Source organism: Lycium ferocissimum, chromosome 3 (genome assembly GCF_029784015.1).
Source record: "Lycium ferocissimum isolate CSIRO_LF1 chromosome 3, AGI_CSIRO_Lferr_CH_V1, whole genome shotgun sequence".
In the NCBI taxonomy this organism is placed as follows: domain Eukaryota; kingdom Viridiplantae; phylum Streptophyta; class Magnoliopsida; order Solanales; family Solanaceae; genus Lycium; species Lycium ferocissimum.
In genome coordinates, this window is record NC_081344.1 from 3,046,047 (window position 1) to 3,060,689 (window position 14,643).

Here is a 14,643-nt window from a genome sequence, read left to right on the forward strand (position 1 = left end):
TTTCTTTCTGATTTTTACTGTTTTGACATGTATTTAGCCTCCAATGATGTCTGTTATTGTTCATAATTTAGGCAATCATAATTAAATGTGAAGTCACAATCTTGATTTAGACGATCACAATAAAAAGCAAATCAATTAAATCACGAAAATAATTAACGGCGAACAGCTTTGCATGTTACGTTTAGAGATTTGCAATAACAATGATGGTTTTGGCCTTTAATGATTGATCATTTAATCATCTTTCATTATGGCTATTTTGGCCCCAATGTATATTAGTCAACGTGATTAATATTTACTGCTTATGCTTATTACATTTATTTGTTGCTTTTAAGTCATATATCAGCTAGTATTTTTTTTATGATGTTGGTAGCCGTATAAGCAGCAAATACAATTAAATGCGCCTGACTATAATTAATTAGTTACACTCCTCATTTCTCGCTTTTTAAACTCAAAATTCACCATTCATTTTCTAGTCATGCTGTCGATCTAATCGTTTCTCATTGCTAATTGAACAATACAAATATTTATTTTACATTATCAATGTGGTTTAAATGTGATATATATACACACACACATTTGTAAGTTACAATTTTCTTCAAATTCAAATGATGAAGGCATAAATATTTAATTTGTCAGCTTAATAATTAGTTTGCCCCTTGAAAAGTGAAAAGCGATAAATATTTTGTGATAGAAGGAGGTTATTTTAGGAATAGTATTAAAGGCAAACAGGCTACTAAAAAGACTTCTTAGACTCAATTTTAGACGTCACATGCGTTCACTAGCCTGGACCTCATCAAAATCATACTTTTCTTTGTATTCTTATTTTTGTAAGCAATGCAGTCCATATAGTTAGATAACAACCTTTAAATATGTATGCAAGAAAACCGTTTATAATTGGATAGAGGGAAATAAAACGTGTAAATGACTGATAATTAATATTTACCGGCATATATAGCTATCACGACTAAGATTACAGGGTCTTAATCGGCATCTAATTATTTAACTCAACCAACGAAACGAATCATCTCAATTTATTATTAAGTGACTAATATTGACCATCCAATTAACTAAACAGCACAATCATAAATTACAATTCACGACTAATTCCCAGTTAGCCTTCAACATTTAAATGTCAGAGCATGCAATAAAAGCGAGAATGATTTAACTTATACAATAGTATATTATAACCAAAAAGGGTTGTGGTCGAGTGGTAAGGACTCGTTTCATGATCTTAACTAGAGGCATTAGGTTCAAGATTGGATATTGTATGTGTAATATAATTGTGTATTATGAAATCTACTAAATATCTATAAGTATTTTGAACCTAATTACTTATTAATTTAAAATTATGGTAGAAATTGATAGACTTCAAATCTCGAATCCACTCCTACTCTCTCACATATTAATTGTCATGTTTCGCTTCTCGAAAGTCAATTTGACTAATTTTTCGAGCTAAATCGGATTAGATTAATTTGATATTTAGAAATTTCAATATACATATTAAAAAAATTATATGAAAAGTACTATAAGTTAAGATTCATCTCGTATCAATATGGTGAAAATATATATTTATAATGTTGATCAAACTTAATGTAGTTTGATTCTCAAAAAGTGAAACATGACAAGTATTTTGGTAGGGAGGGAGTAATATGTTTGAGGAATTTGTATTTGAGGATCGAGACCTTCTCACTCACGTAGAGCGGCAGAGAGTACTAGAGAGTGCACAAGTATAAACCATTGTATATTTATAGCGTTTCACGTGCTCTCTTAATTTTGTTGGTCAATTTTACTTTTTCAAAACAAAAAAAATAATCGGAAGATGCCTTTTCAAAATGGGTACGTACACCTAGTTGAAGTATCAAAAGAAGGATTGCACAATGCCCTTCTTATATATTGATCCTTAAGTCCTCTTTTCTTTTCTTCTTCAACTCAACTATTTCCCATTTCTCATTTCAAAAACTTCTATTTTTTCTTTCCTCCAAAAGTTTTCTTTGTACTTTGTTTATATCATGGAGTTAGCTTTGAGCTTAGGAGGGGATACCCCAAAACCAATTATGTTTCTTGAAAAGTCATCATCTTCTTCTTCTTCTTTACATGATCAGAAGCTTCTGATGGATAGTAGTAGCAAAGATTTAGGGTTCTGCATGGATTATAGAAAGTGTAGTACTGAAGCTGAAGCTGGAAGAAGAAAACGTTCAAGAAATCATGAAATTATAAGTAAAGGGTCACCAGATCCATCACTTCAACTTGATCTCCTCCCTTATTCTCCAGCTTCTAACAACATTTCTTCACAACTTCGCTTCCCTTGGCTCTCTCAAAATTGTGAGTATTTCGAACTGTTCAAGACATAAATAAATAAATACGTGCTCTCTCTGATAGCTTAAACTTTCATTATTTTTCTTAATTCTTTTGTTCCATCTTGTGCTTTAGCAAACGTTTTTTCTTGTGTGTGTGTGTGGTGGGGGTAGGGGGATCTATACTTGTATCTAGAAAGGTCTTTTAAATCATCAATCATACAAACTTCCTTTGTTTTCTTGAGATGAAATCTTATTGCTCCATGGATTTAAATTGTATACATATATATTGTGTAATGAACGTTTTACACATCTGTAGTTTAATCTGCTATAATTATTAGTATTACCTGAAAACTATGTTTTGAGTTATCTGATTGTATAAATATTAGAGTAATATTTTACGAGATCATTACATAGATGATAGAACTTATACTCTTGCTTCATATTGTGCTTATAGCATGTTAATTGAGTGATAGATCCCTTTTTGGATCGAATATGATTTTCAATAATCTCTTTAAGGTTTTGTTGACGGATTGGTGTTTGTTTTTATTAGAAAATGGTCTGAACAATTATTGGAAGATAAAGAAAAAGTTTGAGTGTAAAACACTTTCTTGAAAAATTGATTGTTTGACTCTTAAGGGATAGTAGACACTAGACAGTGATTTTGGAAATACAACAAGCATGTTAATTATCTTCTTTTTGATTAATAACTTAAGTCTTTCTACCTCCCAAGGTAGGCGTAAAGTCTTCATACACTTTATCCTCCTCGATCTCATTTTGTGGGATTTCACTGGATATGTTATTGTTATTGATTAATAACCTACCATATTATGAACTATTCAACAGTAGCTTCTGAACCGGGTTTAACAAATGGACCGGGGGCTAAGGCGTTGGACATGAACCGGCGGCAGTTGGTGGCGGAGGAGGCTGAGGAAGGGGCGGCGCTGTCATCTCCGAACAGTGAAATATCAAGTTTTCAAATGAATTTTCCAATATACAGAAATGGAAATTTAAATGGGAAGAGAGATCACTCTGAGAATTATAATTCATCTTCAAGAGCTAGTGATGAAGAAGATGCTTCAGCAAGGAAAAAACTTAGACTTACAAAAGAACAGTCTGCTTTTCTTGAAGAAAGTTTCAAAGAGCACAACACGCTCAACCCTGTAAGTCAAACCTCATAATCATGTATTTTCATGCAATCTTTCAAAGTTGTGGGATTATATTTTGATTTCACTCTTGACTTTTAAAGTATAGATACTACCCTATGCACTGTTCGGGTAAAAGAATTTGTGTACTCTCAACTTCATAAATGGGTGCACAGTATATTAGGGGCGAATCTAGTAGTATAGTAGTAGTAATTATGAGTCCATTCTAATCTATGCTTTTAATCCTAGACCTGGATTTATCAAAGTAAAATTCACTGATTTTATTGAAATATGAACTCATAAATCAAATAAGGTGATGGGTTCGGTTGTTGAAACTTGAAACTCAAGTCCTGAAGCCAAAGAATTAGAATTCTAGATCCGTCTCTGCAGTATATGATATGAGTTCAGCAAAAGTCAGTAGCTTTGACTCCAACCCTGTGTATATTGAGAAATTTGCTAATTAGATATACACATAATAAATTGTGAATCCAATACCATAAACGGGTAGTGAGCATCTTATAGCTAAGCGAGTGGTCATTAGATCCCATTAACTTCAAATTTCGAATTTATCTCTGATCAGGTTACCTAAAAATAGTTATCGGTCAACGTTGTAAAAAAATTTGAATAATAACTCAAAGTAAGACAAATTATCTACTATATGTAATAGGTTAATTATTTTCTAGCTAGTAGTGACATATTCTTACGTACGTTATTGTTAGTGCATATAAATGTACACTAGTATAAACAAAATATGTTATAGTAGGTATTATATGATGTTGTTATTCCTTAATTTATTTTTAAGTTGTTCTTGATATTCTAAAATATAAAAATTATAATTGCAGAAACAGAAGCTCGCTCTAGCAAAGCAGTTAAGCCTTCGTCCAAGACAAGTGGAAGTGTGGTTCCAAAACAGAAGGGCAAGGTAAGCTTTAGATAGTCTCATACAATTATCAAGTGATCATGAGACAAACTTAAAAATATGATTTGGGAGTATATATCTGGTAGTAAAAATTGATCATTTGGACCATTCATTATTTGAAAACTTTAAGTTGTATATACTGTCGGCGCAAAAAGAATTTACATAAGTAGATAAATTTGAAAAGTATTACTCCATTTGTTCCAGATTATGGTATGCATTTTTCCTTTTAACTATAAAATTTACATTGTATGTCCTATATAAATGATTTATAGTCTTATAAATGTCTAAGTCTTGTTTTAGAACATATATTTTAAAAGTCTTCATTTTTTTTTAATTCATTCTAGTTAGACAAACAAATCAACGTAATTGAGACACAGAATAATCAAGAACTAAAAATGATGAGTGACTTACTATTACTGATTAAATGATATCGATAGTATAAAGAATCTTTTACGGTACTGTATGTCTATTCAACTTATAAGATCTTTATATTTTAAAACTGGCAGGACAAAATTGAAGCAGACAGAGGTAGATTGTGAGTATTTAAAGAAATGTTGTGAGACACTGACAGAAGAGAATAAGAGGCTGCAGAAAGAGCTTCAAGAATTAAGAGCTTTAAAATCTTCTCAACCTTTTTACATGCAACTTCCTGCTACCACTCTCACTATGTGTCCTTCTTGTGAGCGCGTGGCCACCACCACCACCAGCTCCGCCGCTACCGCTACCACCACCGCGACACCCACTGCTGCCGCCTCGAGTACGGCGGCGCTTCATAATCATAAGTTGATTAGCTTAATGACAAAATGAGTGTACATTTTATTTACTAGGATTTTGACTTAGGTGTTTTGCTTGTTATTTTTCTTATGATTAAACTAAAGATTTCTTTGTCTTTTTTTTTTTTTTTTTTCCTTATTATAAACTATACTTTTTCGTGTTGAGTTTAGAAATAGTTAGGCAACAAGTTTGGGAGGAATTTAGAGGTTTCAAAAGAAAACGATATTTATTGCTCGAAATTGATGTTTTAGAAGAAAGATATAAATTATTTTTCCTTAATTTATTTGATGAATAATCCAAATTAAGTATGCTATGGGTGCATGTTTAAGCCATTCTTTACTTGCCATATATGAGTTGCGCGATCACTTTAAAGACACATTATACAACAAAAATATTTGTTCGAGATATATTGTTGATGAGAATTGAGATGAACAAAGTATATTTAAATACAAATAATATGTAACATGGGTTAGGGAGACGTTAAAATGCTTTGAGATCTATTCTTCCAGCTAATAAATTAGCCGCCCAATATTCTCAAATGATGATTGCGGAACTCAAATGATCATGTAGTCGTTAAACCAAATAGATTGAAATAGCTTAAGATAACTAGTTCATTAAAACGGCATAGTTATTCAAAAGTACTAATATATTGAACGGACGTATATTGAAACATCTTGTTCATTTTCTGGGGAAATAAGGTAGATTTTTAAATAAATTTATTGTTTATCCAATGCCAGAAACTATTCATGAAGAGAAATAAATGCTAAGCAGAATAATGGCTCTATGAGGTACAGGGAACATTTATTTATATCGATCAGAATAAATCAGCAGAGTTTCCCCCTCTAAGCCTTTAATGATAAATTAAGAGTACAGTACGTATAACTACTTACGGTATTTATTTATTACTACTTCACAAGATATTGCTTTCCAGCATAAATGTGACATCAACCTTATGCCCTTGTTTGAAATCATGGAAATGTGGACACTTATTAGCCCCACAAAAGACAAAATAAAGAGAATGATACATAGTAGGAGCATGTTGTGTCTGGCATGTGGTAGAAGTATCTAAGTTCCTATATTGACGGTGTAAAAAAAAAAAATTATATTTAGTTGTGATAACAGATTAGTTACAAGTATTTTTTTATCAAATTATCAATTCAACGTTTATCACAGAGATTAATATATAATTACTCTATTAATAATTTGATTTTGTAAATATTTAATAGTTTGTAAGCAATACATGTGATACCGATGGATATCTTTCTTTCTTACTTTACACAAAATGATGTTCAGTATATACATGTCAAAACTTTCTACTGCATATTGGAAGTTTCAGAACCATGGAGACTGGATGCTTCACAAAGACAAGTTTTGTTAATAATACGATGTCTAAAAAGAGAGAAAAAAAACACAGCCTCCTCGTTCTTTTAATTTAATTTCTGATCCACTGTTCAGTACTCGTTGAGGCCCAACTAATTTGGCTTCGCGTCGAAAATTTCAATGGGGACTAGTAAAGCACTCCCTTCCAAACTCTATTCCAAGGCGAGTTATATATTTAGCATATGCATTGATGATCTTGCTTAGCAATATTTTCTAGATGTTTGCCTGAAATGTTTCTAAATCATATGAAAAGGCAAAAAATGCTTAAACTGGTGCAGTTCCTTTCAAAATGCTTTAAGTTTTATCCAATTAGGTTGCAAAATCATTACTTATCGAGGAGGTAGAAAAATACAATCAGTTCCTTTTGATATGCAACACGAAACAATTTCTTTCTATGCTAAAAAGGAAGGTTACACAATTCCTATTATTATCATCTTGCTGAAAATTTAATTTGAGGATGGTTCATTTACAAAATTTAACTTTTATTTCAGGTGAAATTCATTTCCGAATATAACTTTGACGCGAAAATGACACCAGAGATAAAATCGCTTGTAAGGACATCATTTACAACAAAGCCAGTTTTTAGGAAACTATTTAAAATTTAGCTAGTTATGCAACTTCAGACTGCCTCTGCATTTAGAAGTGCTTAGTGAGCTTGAATTGGTAGGTCTTTTGTTTATTCGATGCTTACAGTTTATGAAATGCATGCTAAATAATGGAGGTATTTTGACTAGCAACTGTCAATACTATTATTGTAAGAACGCTTTGAAGAAAGATTTTTCTCTTAAATGGTGTAGGTACTTATTGAGTCATAAGTTTAATAGTTAAGAGTGAAATTTTTTATAGGCATAATAGATAAACAGACCATCAAATTTGGCCTCAGCTGGCAAGTATGCCCTCCAACTTTGAGGGTGCACAAGTAGGCACCTCAACTTGTATAAAGTTAAATATGTAAAAATAATGCTGACCTGACACATAAACTTTGGAGGTGGCTAGATGATCATTCTGTAAGTTGGACATCGATAAAGTGGAGAGTTGAGGTGCCTACTTGTGCACAAGACATACCCAAAGTTTGAGGTGTGGAGACAGATTGAGGTCTTTCTCATCTGTCCGTGTTTGCGGAGACATCTTCTTGGTAAAAGTTTGAGCTTATTTTGTATTATGTCGAACAAGTAAATTTAAACCAATATGATGGTGGAAAAAACTTGGGAGAGTTTGAACTTTAGCCATTTTGATATGAAGCTATGCTCAACCAAATTCTAACTTCACCTCATGTCAGAATTTGAATTGCATTCAAACTCAGTTCAAATTTGGACCCACGTATCTAAAGTTTAATTCTTAGGGGCTAAATTTGCTTGTTATTACATTCAAAACTTTTAGAATGGACATATTTCGAACACAGTCAAAATTTAAACCAATATGATGGTGGAAAAAACTTAGGAGAGTTTGAACTTCAGCCATTTTGATATGGAGCTATGCTCAACCAAATTCTAACTTCACCTCATGTCAGAATTTGAATTGCATTCAAACTCAGTTCAAATTTGGACCCACGTATCTAAAGTTTAATTCTTAGGGGCTAAATTATATATATATATATATATATATATATATATATATATATATATATATATATATATATACTGTAGTAACGGTAGAATGGACATAACGAGAGCGTTTCATAGAATTGCACATTTTTCCCGTCAAATAGGCTGGTCTTTAATTTATTTTCTTCAAAATCGAATTTATTCCTAGCGGGCATTAGTTCTTATGTCCGCAAAAAAATTGTTTGTTGTGAGGAGCAAAAAAATGTATTAAACACCAACATAAAATCAGAGGAAAAGAGCAAATGACCCTTATACTGGATCAATTATCTTCAGCCTGGTGTGATCCAACATATATGTAGGCCACCAATGAATAGTTTCGGAGGCCTTACATTTTGCGTGTTATCTCAATAATTGGGCTGACTTACACAAATGTTCCTTTTTAGGCCCTTATTTAAATTTTATTCCTATTTTTAAAAGTTGCGCAAATATAACCAAAATGACTCTTCCAAATAATGTTAGATTTAGATCAAATGTTTGTTCATATATTTCTCAACTTTACAGATAGCGTTTACTTATTACTTACAAAATTTTACCCTACAAACTAATATTTTTTCATAAACTTTCAGTTTGCTCAAAAAGGATCTTTAAATCATGATCTAAAAGTTCATAAATAGTGAAAAAAATATTGTAGTACACGGAAGATCATTTACTAAACTATTACCAAAAAGGGATAACCGACGAAAATTTCAGCAATTATTACTCCAATAAAGGCACTTTTCCTCTTACTTTATTTAGATATGAAGAATTATTTTGAAAAGTGAAGCAATACTTTTGAAATCATAAGATTTCTAACAATTCACAGTCAACTCTTGCATAATTTGTGAAGCTTTTCAGCACCGTCCAGTGGAAAGCGTGAAAAAAGTAGTAGGATCCAAGAAAGAATACAAAAACTTGAATTGGAAGCTCAGAGTTTTTGAATCACTTGTCAGTATCTTGCTCCATCTAGTACCACCCGTGACTTGGACGCAACAACTATAGTCCTACTACATGCTTTGTTTTGTTTTACTGACATAATTAGTACTCCCTATATCTCAATTTATGCGACAACATTTAATTTGACGTAATTTAGCCAAAAAAAAAGACTTTTGTAGTTCAAAACAAATTTTAAATATTTATATGGCTGTAAATCATCTCATAAACTTAAATTGTCTCAAATGTAGAGAGGTGACATTCTTGGGACAGATTAAAAAGAAAAATGTTTCAGGTGTAATTATTAACGAGTGTTATAATGAAATGATAAATTAGTGACAATTGACTGTCGCTTAGTTGGTAAAACACCTCCACTCACGATCAGTAGGTCCAGAATTCGAGTCGCGCCGGAAGAGAAGTGTGAAAACACCATAGATCCTTCAAAATGGGGGTTAGAAAAGAAGTGGTATACGTACTACTGCTAATTACTATGTCAACAGTTTTTTGCATTATAACTACGGCATAAATAACGTGTGAATTAAACGGCCCCTTACCCAATATAGTTCAACGACATGCTGAACACTAACATCACATCATAGAAAACATATAATTCCCATCTCAAACAAGAAGTGAAAATTCATAGTCGAAATACCCCATGTGAAGTACAAGAAAAGGGACTAAAGTATAAAAGTACTCTATACATAATTAGTTCCCAAGGTTTTAGACACGACACGCAAGCTCTCATCAAAAGCCTCGAAAGATTAGCGTCACAATCAACATCAGTATGAACCCCTTTAATTTAATGAAAAAGGATTAAAAATATGCTATACTTAAAAAAGTTTGGACACTTACACCTTTGACAACATACAATAATATATAAAGAAACTCACGATTTTCAACAAACATTATTGTGCGTAACATGATCTAAAAGAACAATAAGTATCCTTCCTTAAATTATTCAAAATTTCTATTATAAACTATTGAGAATTTACACTTTCCAAGCCCTCAAAGACTTGAAAACACTTTATAGCATGAGAGAACTATAATTAAACATCAAAATTCCTTTTTTCAAGGGAAACTTCAACTCTCTCTTCCTCTCTTACATAATTTACTCTTTCTTTGGATTTTCTTCAGGTGGTTTCTTTGTTCTATTTTCCCCATATAGAAATGTAACTTCGAGAACAAAACCAAAAAAACAAAGAAAAAAAAAAGCCAGCACATTTTATATAGGCTTGACTCATTATTTCAATGTACATGACTCCTATGTGTGTTTGTAAATTCTATGTTGCCGTACTCTCCAAAAACGTCGTGCCAAATTCTCCAAAAATGAACTATAACTACTTTTGGAGGATCAGACATGCACCCGACCACATTTTTGAAAAGTCCGTTAAACATAGTGTTTGTTAACCTATGACTTTTTCTCTTGTTGTTTCTGGTGTAGTCTTACCAAAATTTCAGCATATAACAGCTCATTCCAAGCATCAGGTACACCGGGGAGACACCAATGGCTACAGTCTTGATACCTCCATTGTGATCTCCTCTCCTTGTCCGTCAAATGCGGTTTCCTATATATCGATGGGTGTCCGTCTTTTCTATAGTCTGACATTCTTGTAATATTGAGATATGATACTTGAGTTTTCATTCCTTTGAAGACGTTTTCTAATACTGTCATCTTGGACGGGTAGGGGGTCAAATAGGTGTCATTCTTTATCGGCTCTGTTTCACTATCGCATGCCCCGCCAGAATTCCATTGCCCACCACTGCGAAAGGATATATAATTTAATCCAAATGGTGATGAAATCAATTCTAATGCTAGACATAAAGACCCCTAAGTCCCATTTTAAATGTCGTTTTAGCTCAAAAATTTGTCCCAAATAATTATCACTTTAGGAATTCAAAACTAAAGTTGACAATTGTTTCCAACTATACCCTTAACATTAAAGAAGTATGCACAATACTTAAGAGGAAAAATCATTCTACCTTTACTAAATCCGGGTAACTTAACAACTATACCTTGTATTTATTGTTTTCTTAATAGGCGTCAAAAGAGCTAAAGCGACAATTCAAATGGAAAGGAGGAAGTAGTAATCAATTAGTCGTGAAGTACTTCTAATAATAAATTAGTACTTATCTTAAACTAAACAGTAAATAACTAGAGCTAGAGCTAGAGCTATCAACAAGTTAATGTGATTTGGTTTTGAATTTCGAGTTATTACCTGAAATGAGAAGCGGAATAACCTCTGAAGAGAACAAACGTCTTCTTGGGATTTATATGGGCATCGATCCATCTTCCCCATGTTGTTAATGCTCTTCGAAAGGCCTCAAGAACGTTTAGTTCATTATGCACATGACTTCCTTCTTGATAATAGTCCTTCCTGAAACATCCAGCATTGTTTAATGTTAAAGTTAATTAATCATAAACTACTTGATTATGTATGTTGAAAAAGCACAAAATAGATTTTACCCTAAGGAAGTTTTCTCGTGAGTCCACCAGTGGCCGGTGTTGAAGACTAAGATATCAGCATCTTTATACTTATCAGCAGACTCTCCAATCAAATCAAGTCGGAGCGTTTCCTTCTTCCCTCCTTTTTTATCTGCAACTTCCCATTGTTGGACCAAGAAAGGAGACACAAAGAACTCAACTCTGCATTTATACTCCTGAAAATTTTAAAGAAGAATAAAAACTAAGACTAGAAACATCGACGATGAATTCTGATACTAGAAACGAATCAGCCTACATCAGACACTCACTTCAAATATAAACGAATATGAAGCTTCCGTCCTGAAATGGTGTCTTCCGGATACTTCATAAACCTTTTTCTGATTTTTTACTGAGTTTCTAAGAATGCAAATAAGGGACTCCCACATGTTCCTATTGAGGGAATCGCCAACGAATACTAGACGCGTTCCTCTTAACAATTCCAGCATATGAGTGGCATTCAATCTGTTAAAAAGTTCCAAAAATTAACTTTTAGAACAATTAAACACTGAATGTTGCAGCAGCTTATTCATATCAAAGATATTTAATTCCCTTTATCAAGAATATATCCTTTGAAGATCTGAATATACATTACATAATTGATTAGAGATCAATTTTATTAAAAAGCAAGGGGGGTCATTGTTTAGTTACTGAGTAAATCAATTTAACATATAGCACAGATTATAGTTAACTTATCACACTCCATAAGGCAATGAAACTTCACGGGTACATCAAATTAAAGTTGCTCTAGTTAACTTTATATTTTAGTTTTTGGCAAGAAAATTCTAATCTACACTAACTAGAAATGGGAAAAACAAGAAAATTTAAGAGCCCATACCTGGGAAGACTACAGGCCTTGGGTTTCCATTTCATCTTCAAGTAACCAGTATCAGGCCTATCATTACGAAAACAGTTGAATTGTTCATCAATAAGAGAACAAGAACCAGGTTTATACAAAGGGTATGATTCATCTGTCACCCAATTCCCATCAAAGAAATCACAATTCAACAAAGACTTAACCAAATCTCCATCACTTTTCTTTTCCAAATTTGTCCCCTTTAGCTGCTTCTTCCCCAGAGAAGAAGTATAATTTCTCCTCACTTCCTTTTCTGCAATTCCTTTTTCTCCATTCTTGTTAACACTTTTTTCCTCAGAAGAGGACTTTGGTGCTGAATTTTGCTTCTGATTTGCCTTGAAGATTCCAACTTTATCATCAAAATCTTTATTTTGAGTCTGATTTACAGTTGCAGGAGACTTAGGACCCTCAATTCTGCTCTGATTTGCCTTAAAGATTCCAACTTTATCATCAAAATCTTTACTTTGAGTCTCATTTACAGTTGCTGGATACTTAGGAGCCTGAATTGTGCTGTCATTTGCTTCCAAGATTCCAACTTTATCAACAAAATCTTTAGTTTGAGTCTCATTTACAGTTGCTGGAGACTTGGGAGCCTGAATTGTGCTGTGATTTGCTTTCAAGATTCCAACTTTATCATCAAAATCTGTACTTTGAGTTTGATTCTTCACAACTGATGATTCTTTATTACTCAACACAGAAGAATTTATAGGTACATTTACAGAAAGATTTAAGGGCTTTTCCAAGACTCCAGCTTTATCAAAAGACTCATTATTCTGAGTATAATTTTGAGTTTTTTGACCAATTGATGGCTCTTTATCCAAATGGGGTTGCTCAAATTTGTTGTTTGAAGTTCTTGGAACATTAGAACTAGAATTCTCAACTTGCTGTGAAGATTTTGGGAAAAGGTTAGAGAAAATTGAAGAGAAGTGAGATCTATAAGAACCATTTTCTTCTTTGTTTAAAGAAAAAATGTTAGTGAACCATGGAGAAGAAGGGTTATTTGAAGGACTAAAAGCCAAGAAAGTAGTGACAACAATGAAAACTAACACAAAACCATATGCACAAGCAACAGTTCTTTTTGTTTTAAGAACTGAAAAGTGAGTTTTCAAGTCTGTTATTAGAGTTCCACCATTGATAGGTGTATATTTTGCTGTTTCTGCCATTGTTTTTTGCTGAAGTTTGGCAAGAAACAATTATTTTTATAGATCAAAAGAGGCAAAAAAGAGTGAATGATTGAGTTCTAGAGATAAGAAAGAAGCAGGAAATTGATCATAATGGGAGAGAGAAATTTGAGATTTGGAAGTATTTGTGTGTGGTACAGACTCTTTATGTGTGTTTCAATGTGAGACAAAGAGTGAGTCGAAGTGAGAGTTGTAACACCAGTGTGTAACGGAAAAACACCTATATAAATTTAAAACTACAGTTTAAAGTTATTGTTATCCTAAATCCTAAATTAATAAGTATTCCCTCCATCTCAAAAAGATGTTCTTTTTTTACTTGACACAAAGTTAAAAAAAAAAAAAAACTTTTGAAATGTGTGATCCAAAACAAATCTTAAATATTTATGTAGCTGTAAATCATCTCATAAAGTTAAATTGTTTTTAAATGAAAATAAGACGTTGTTTTAGGACAGATTAAAAATGAAAGATGAAGAAACAATCTTTTGGGAAATTCAAGAAAAGAAAAGATTACTTAATATGAAGATTATTTAGAGCCATTGGATGGGCTTAAAGAATCATTTTTTAAATAGGTTTCTTATTTCTTATTTATATTATAGTAGGATTTAATTTCCTATTATTATAGGATCTTTATCCTAGTTCTAGTGGGAAATTCTTTTTCAAAAAAGAATAAGGATTTTAAGTTTTCAACAACTTATAAGAAAGTCAAACGAAGCTCTTAGCAGACTCCCTCCCTCTCAAAAAATTGCTCAAAAGAAGTATTACCTTAGGAATTCATGACAAAAGTTCGCAAATATTCCTAACTATGCCCTTAGCACTAAAAATGAAGTCCTCTTTAATATTGCTCAATTCTTAAAAAACATCTAATAAATAGGAATAGTTTAGTAAACTTCACATTATATTTATTAATTTTTTAAGGAGCGTGATTTCTGCTAAGATGACACTTATTGAGAGACGGAGGGAGTAATACCTGCCATCATGGGTCGTGGTGGATAAATATGATCTATCCATCCTTAATAGGAGTTTCGAGTAATCAGAATAATAAAAGAAGCCCTAGGAGTCTTTTTTTTTTTTTTCTCTCTTTAGTAGACCGAATTCAACACGA

General features: G+C 32.4%; 2 protein-coding genes across 3 annotated transcripts; one reads left to right on the top strand and one right to left on the bottom strand.

The window, feature by feature from the left end:
- Positions 1–1,824: 1,824 nt before the first annotated feature.
- LOC132049271 (homeobox-leucine zipper protein HOX11-like) lies at positions 1,825–5,411 on the top strand. Of its 2 annotated transcripts, none has more exons than XM_059440019.1 (4): positions 1,825–2,322; positions 3,144–3,457; positions 4,282–4,361; positions 4,865–5,411. In XM_059440019.1, exons 1-4 carry the CDS (start codon positions 2,010–2,012, stop codon positions 5,163–5,165), a joined length of 1,008 nt encoding a protein of 335 aa, XP_059296002.1. In that variant the 5' UTR covers positions 1,825–2,009; the 3' UTR covers positions 5,166–5,411. The 2 variants fall into 2 exon arrangements, with proteins under 2 accessions (XP_059296002.1, XP_059296001.1); XM_059440018.1 differs by having other exon boundaries at positions 1,840–2,322; positions 3,141–3,457.
- A 4,554-nt stretch (positions 5,412–9,965) lies between these two features.
- On the bottom strand, positions 9,966–13,715 carry LOC132049272 (protein trichome birefringence-like). The gene is made up of 5 exons (XM_059440020.1): positions 12,343–13,715; positions 11,777–11,969; positions 11,490–11,683; positions 11,242–11,400; positions 9,966–10,785 (listed from the first exon to the last, which is right to left on the bottom strand). Exons 1-5 carry the CDS (start codon positions 13,521–13,523, stop codon positions 10,434–10,436), a joined length of 2,079 nt encoding a protein of 692 aa, XP_059296003.1. The 5' UTR covers positions 13,524–13,715; the 3' UTR covers positions 9,966–10,433.
- Between the last annotated feature and the right edge of the window lie 928 nt (positions 13,716–14,643).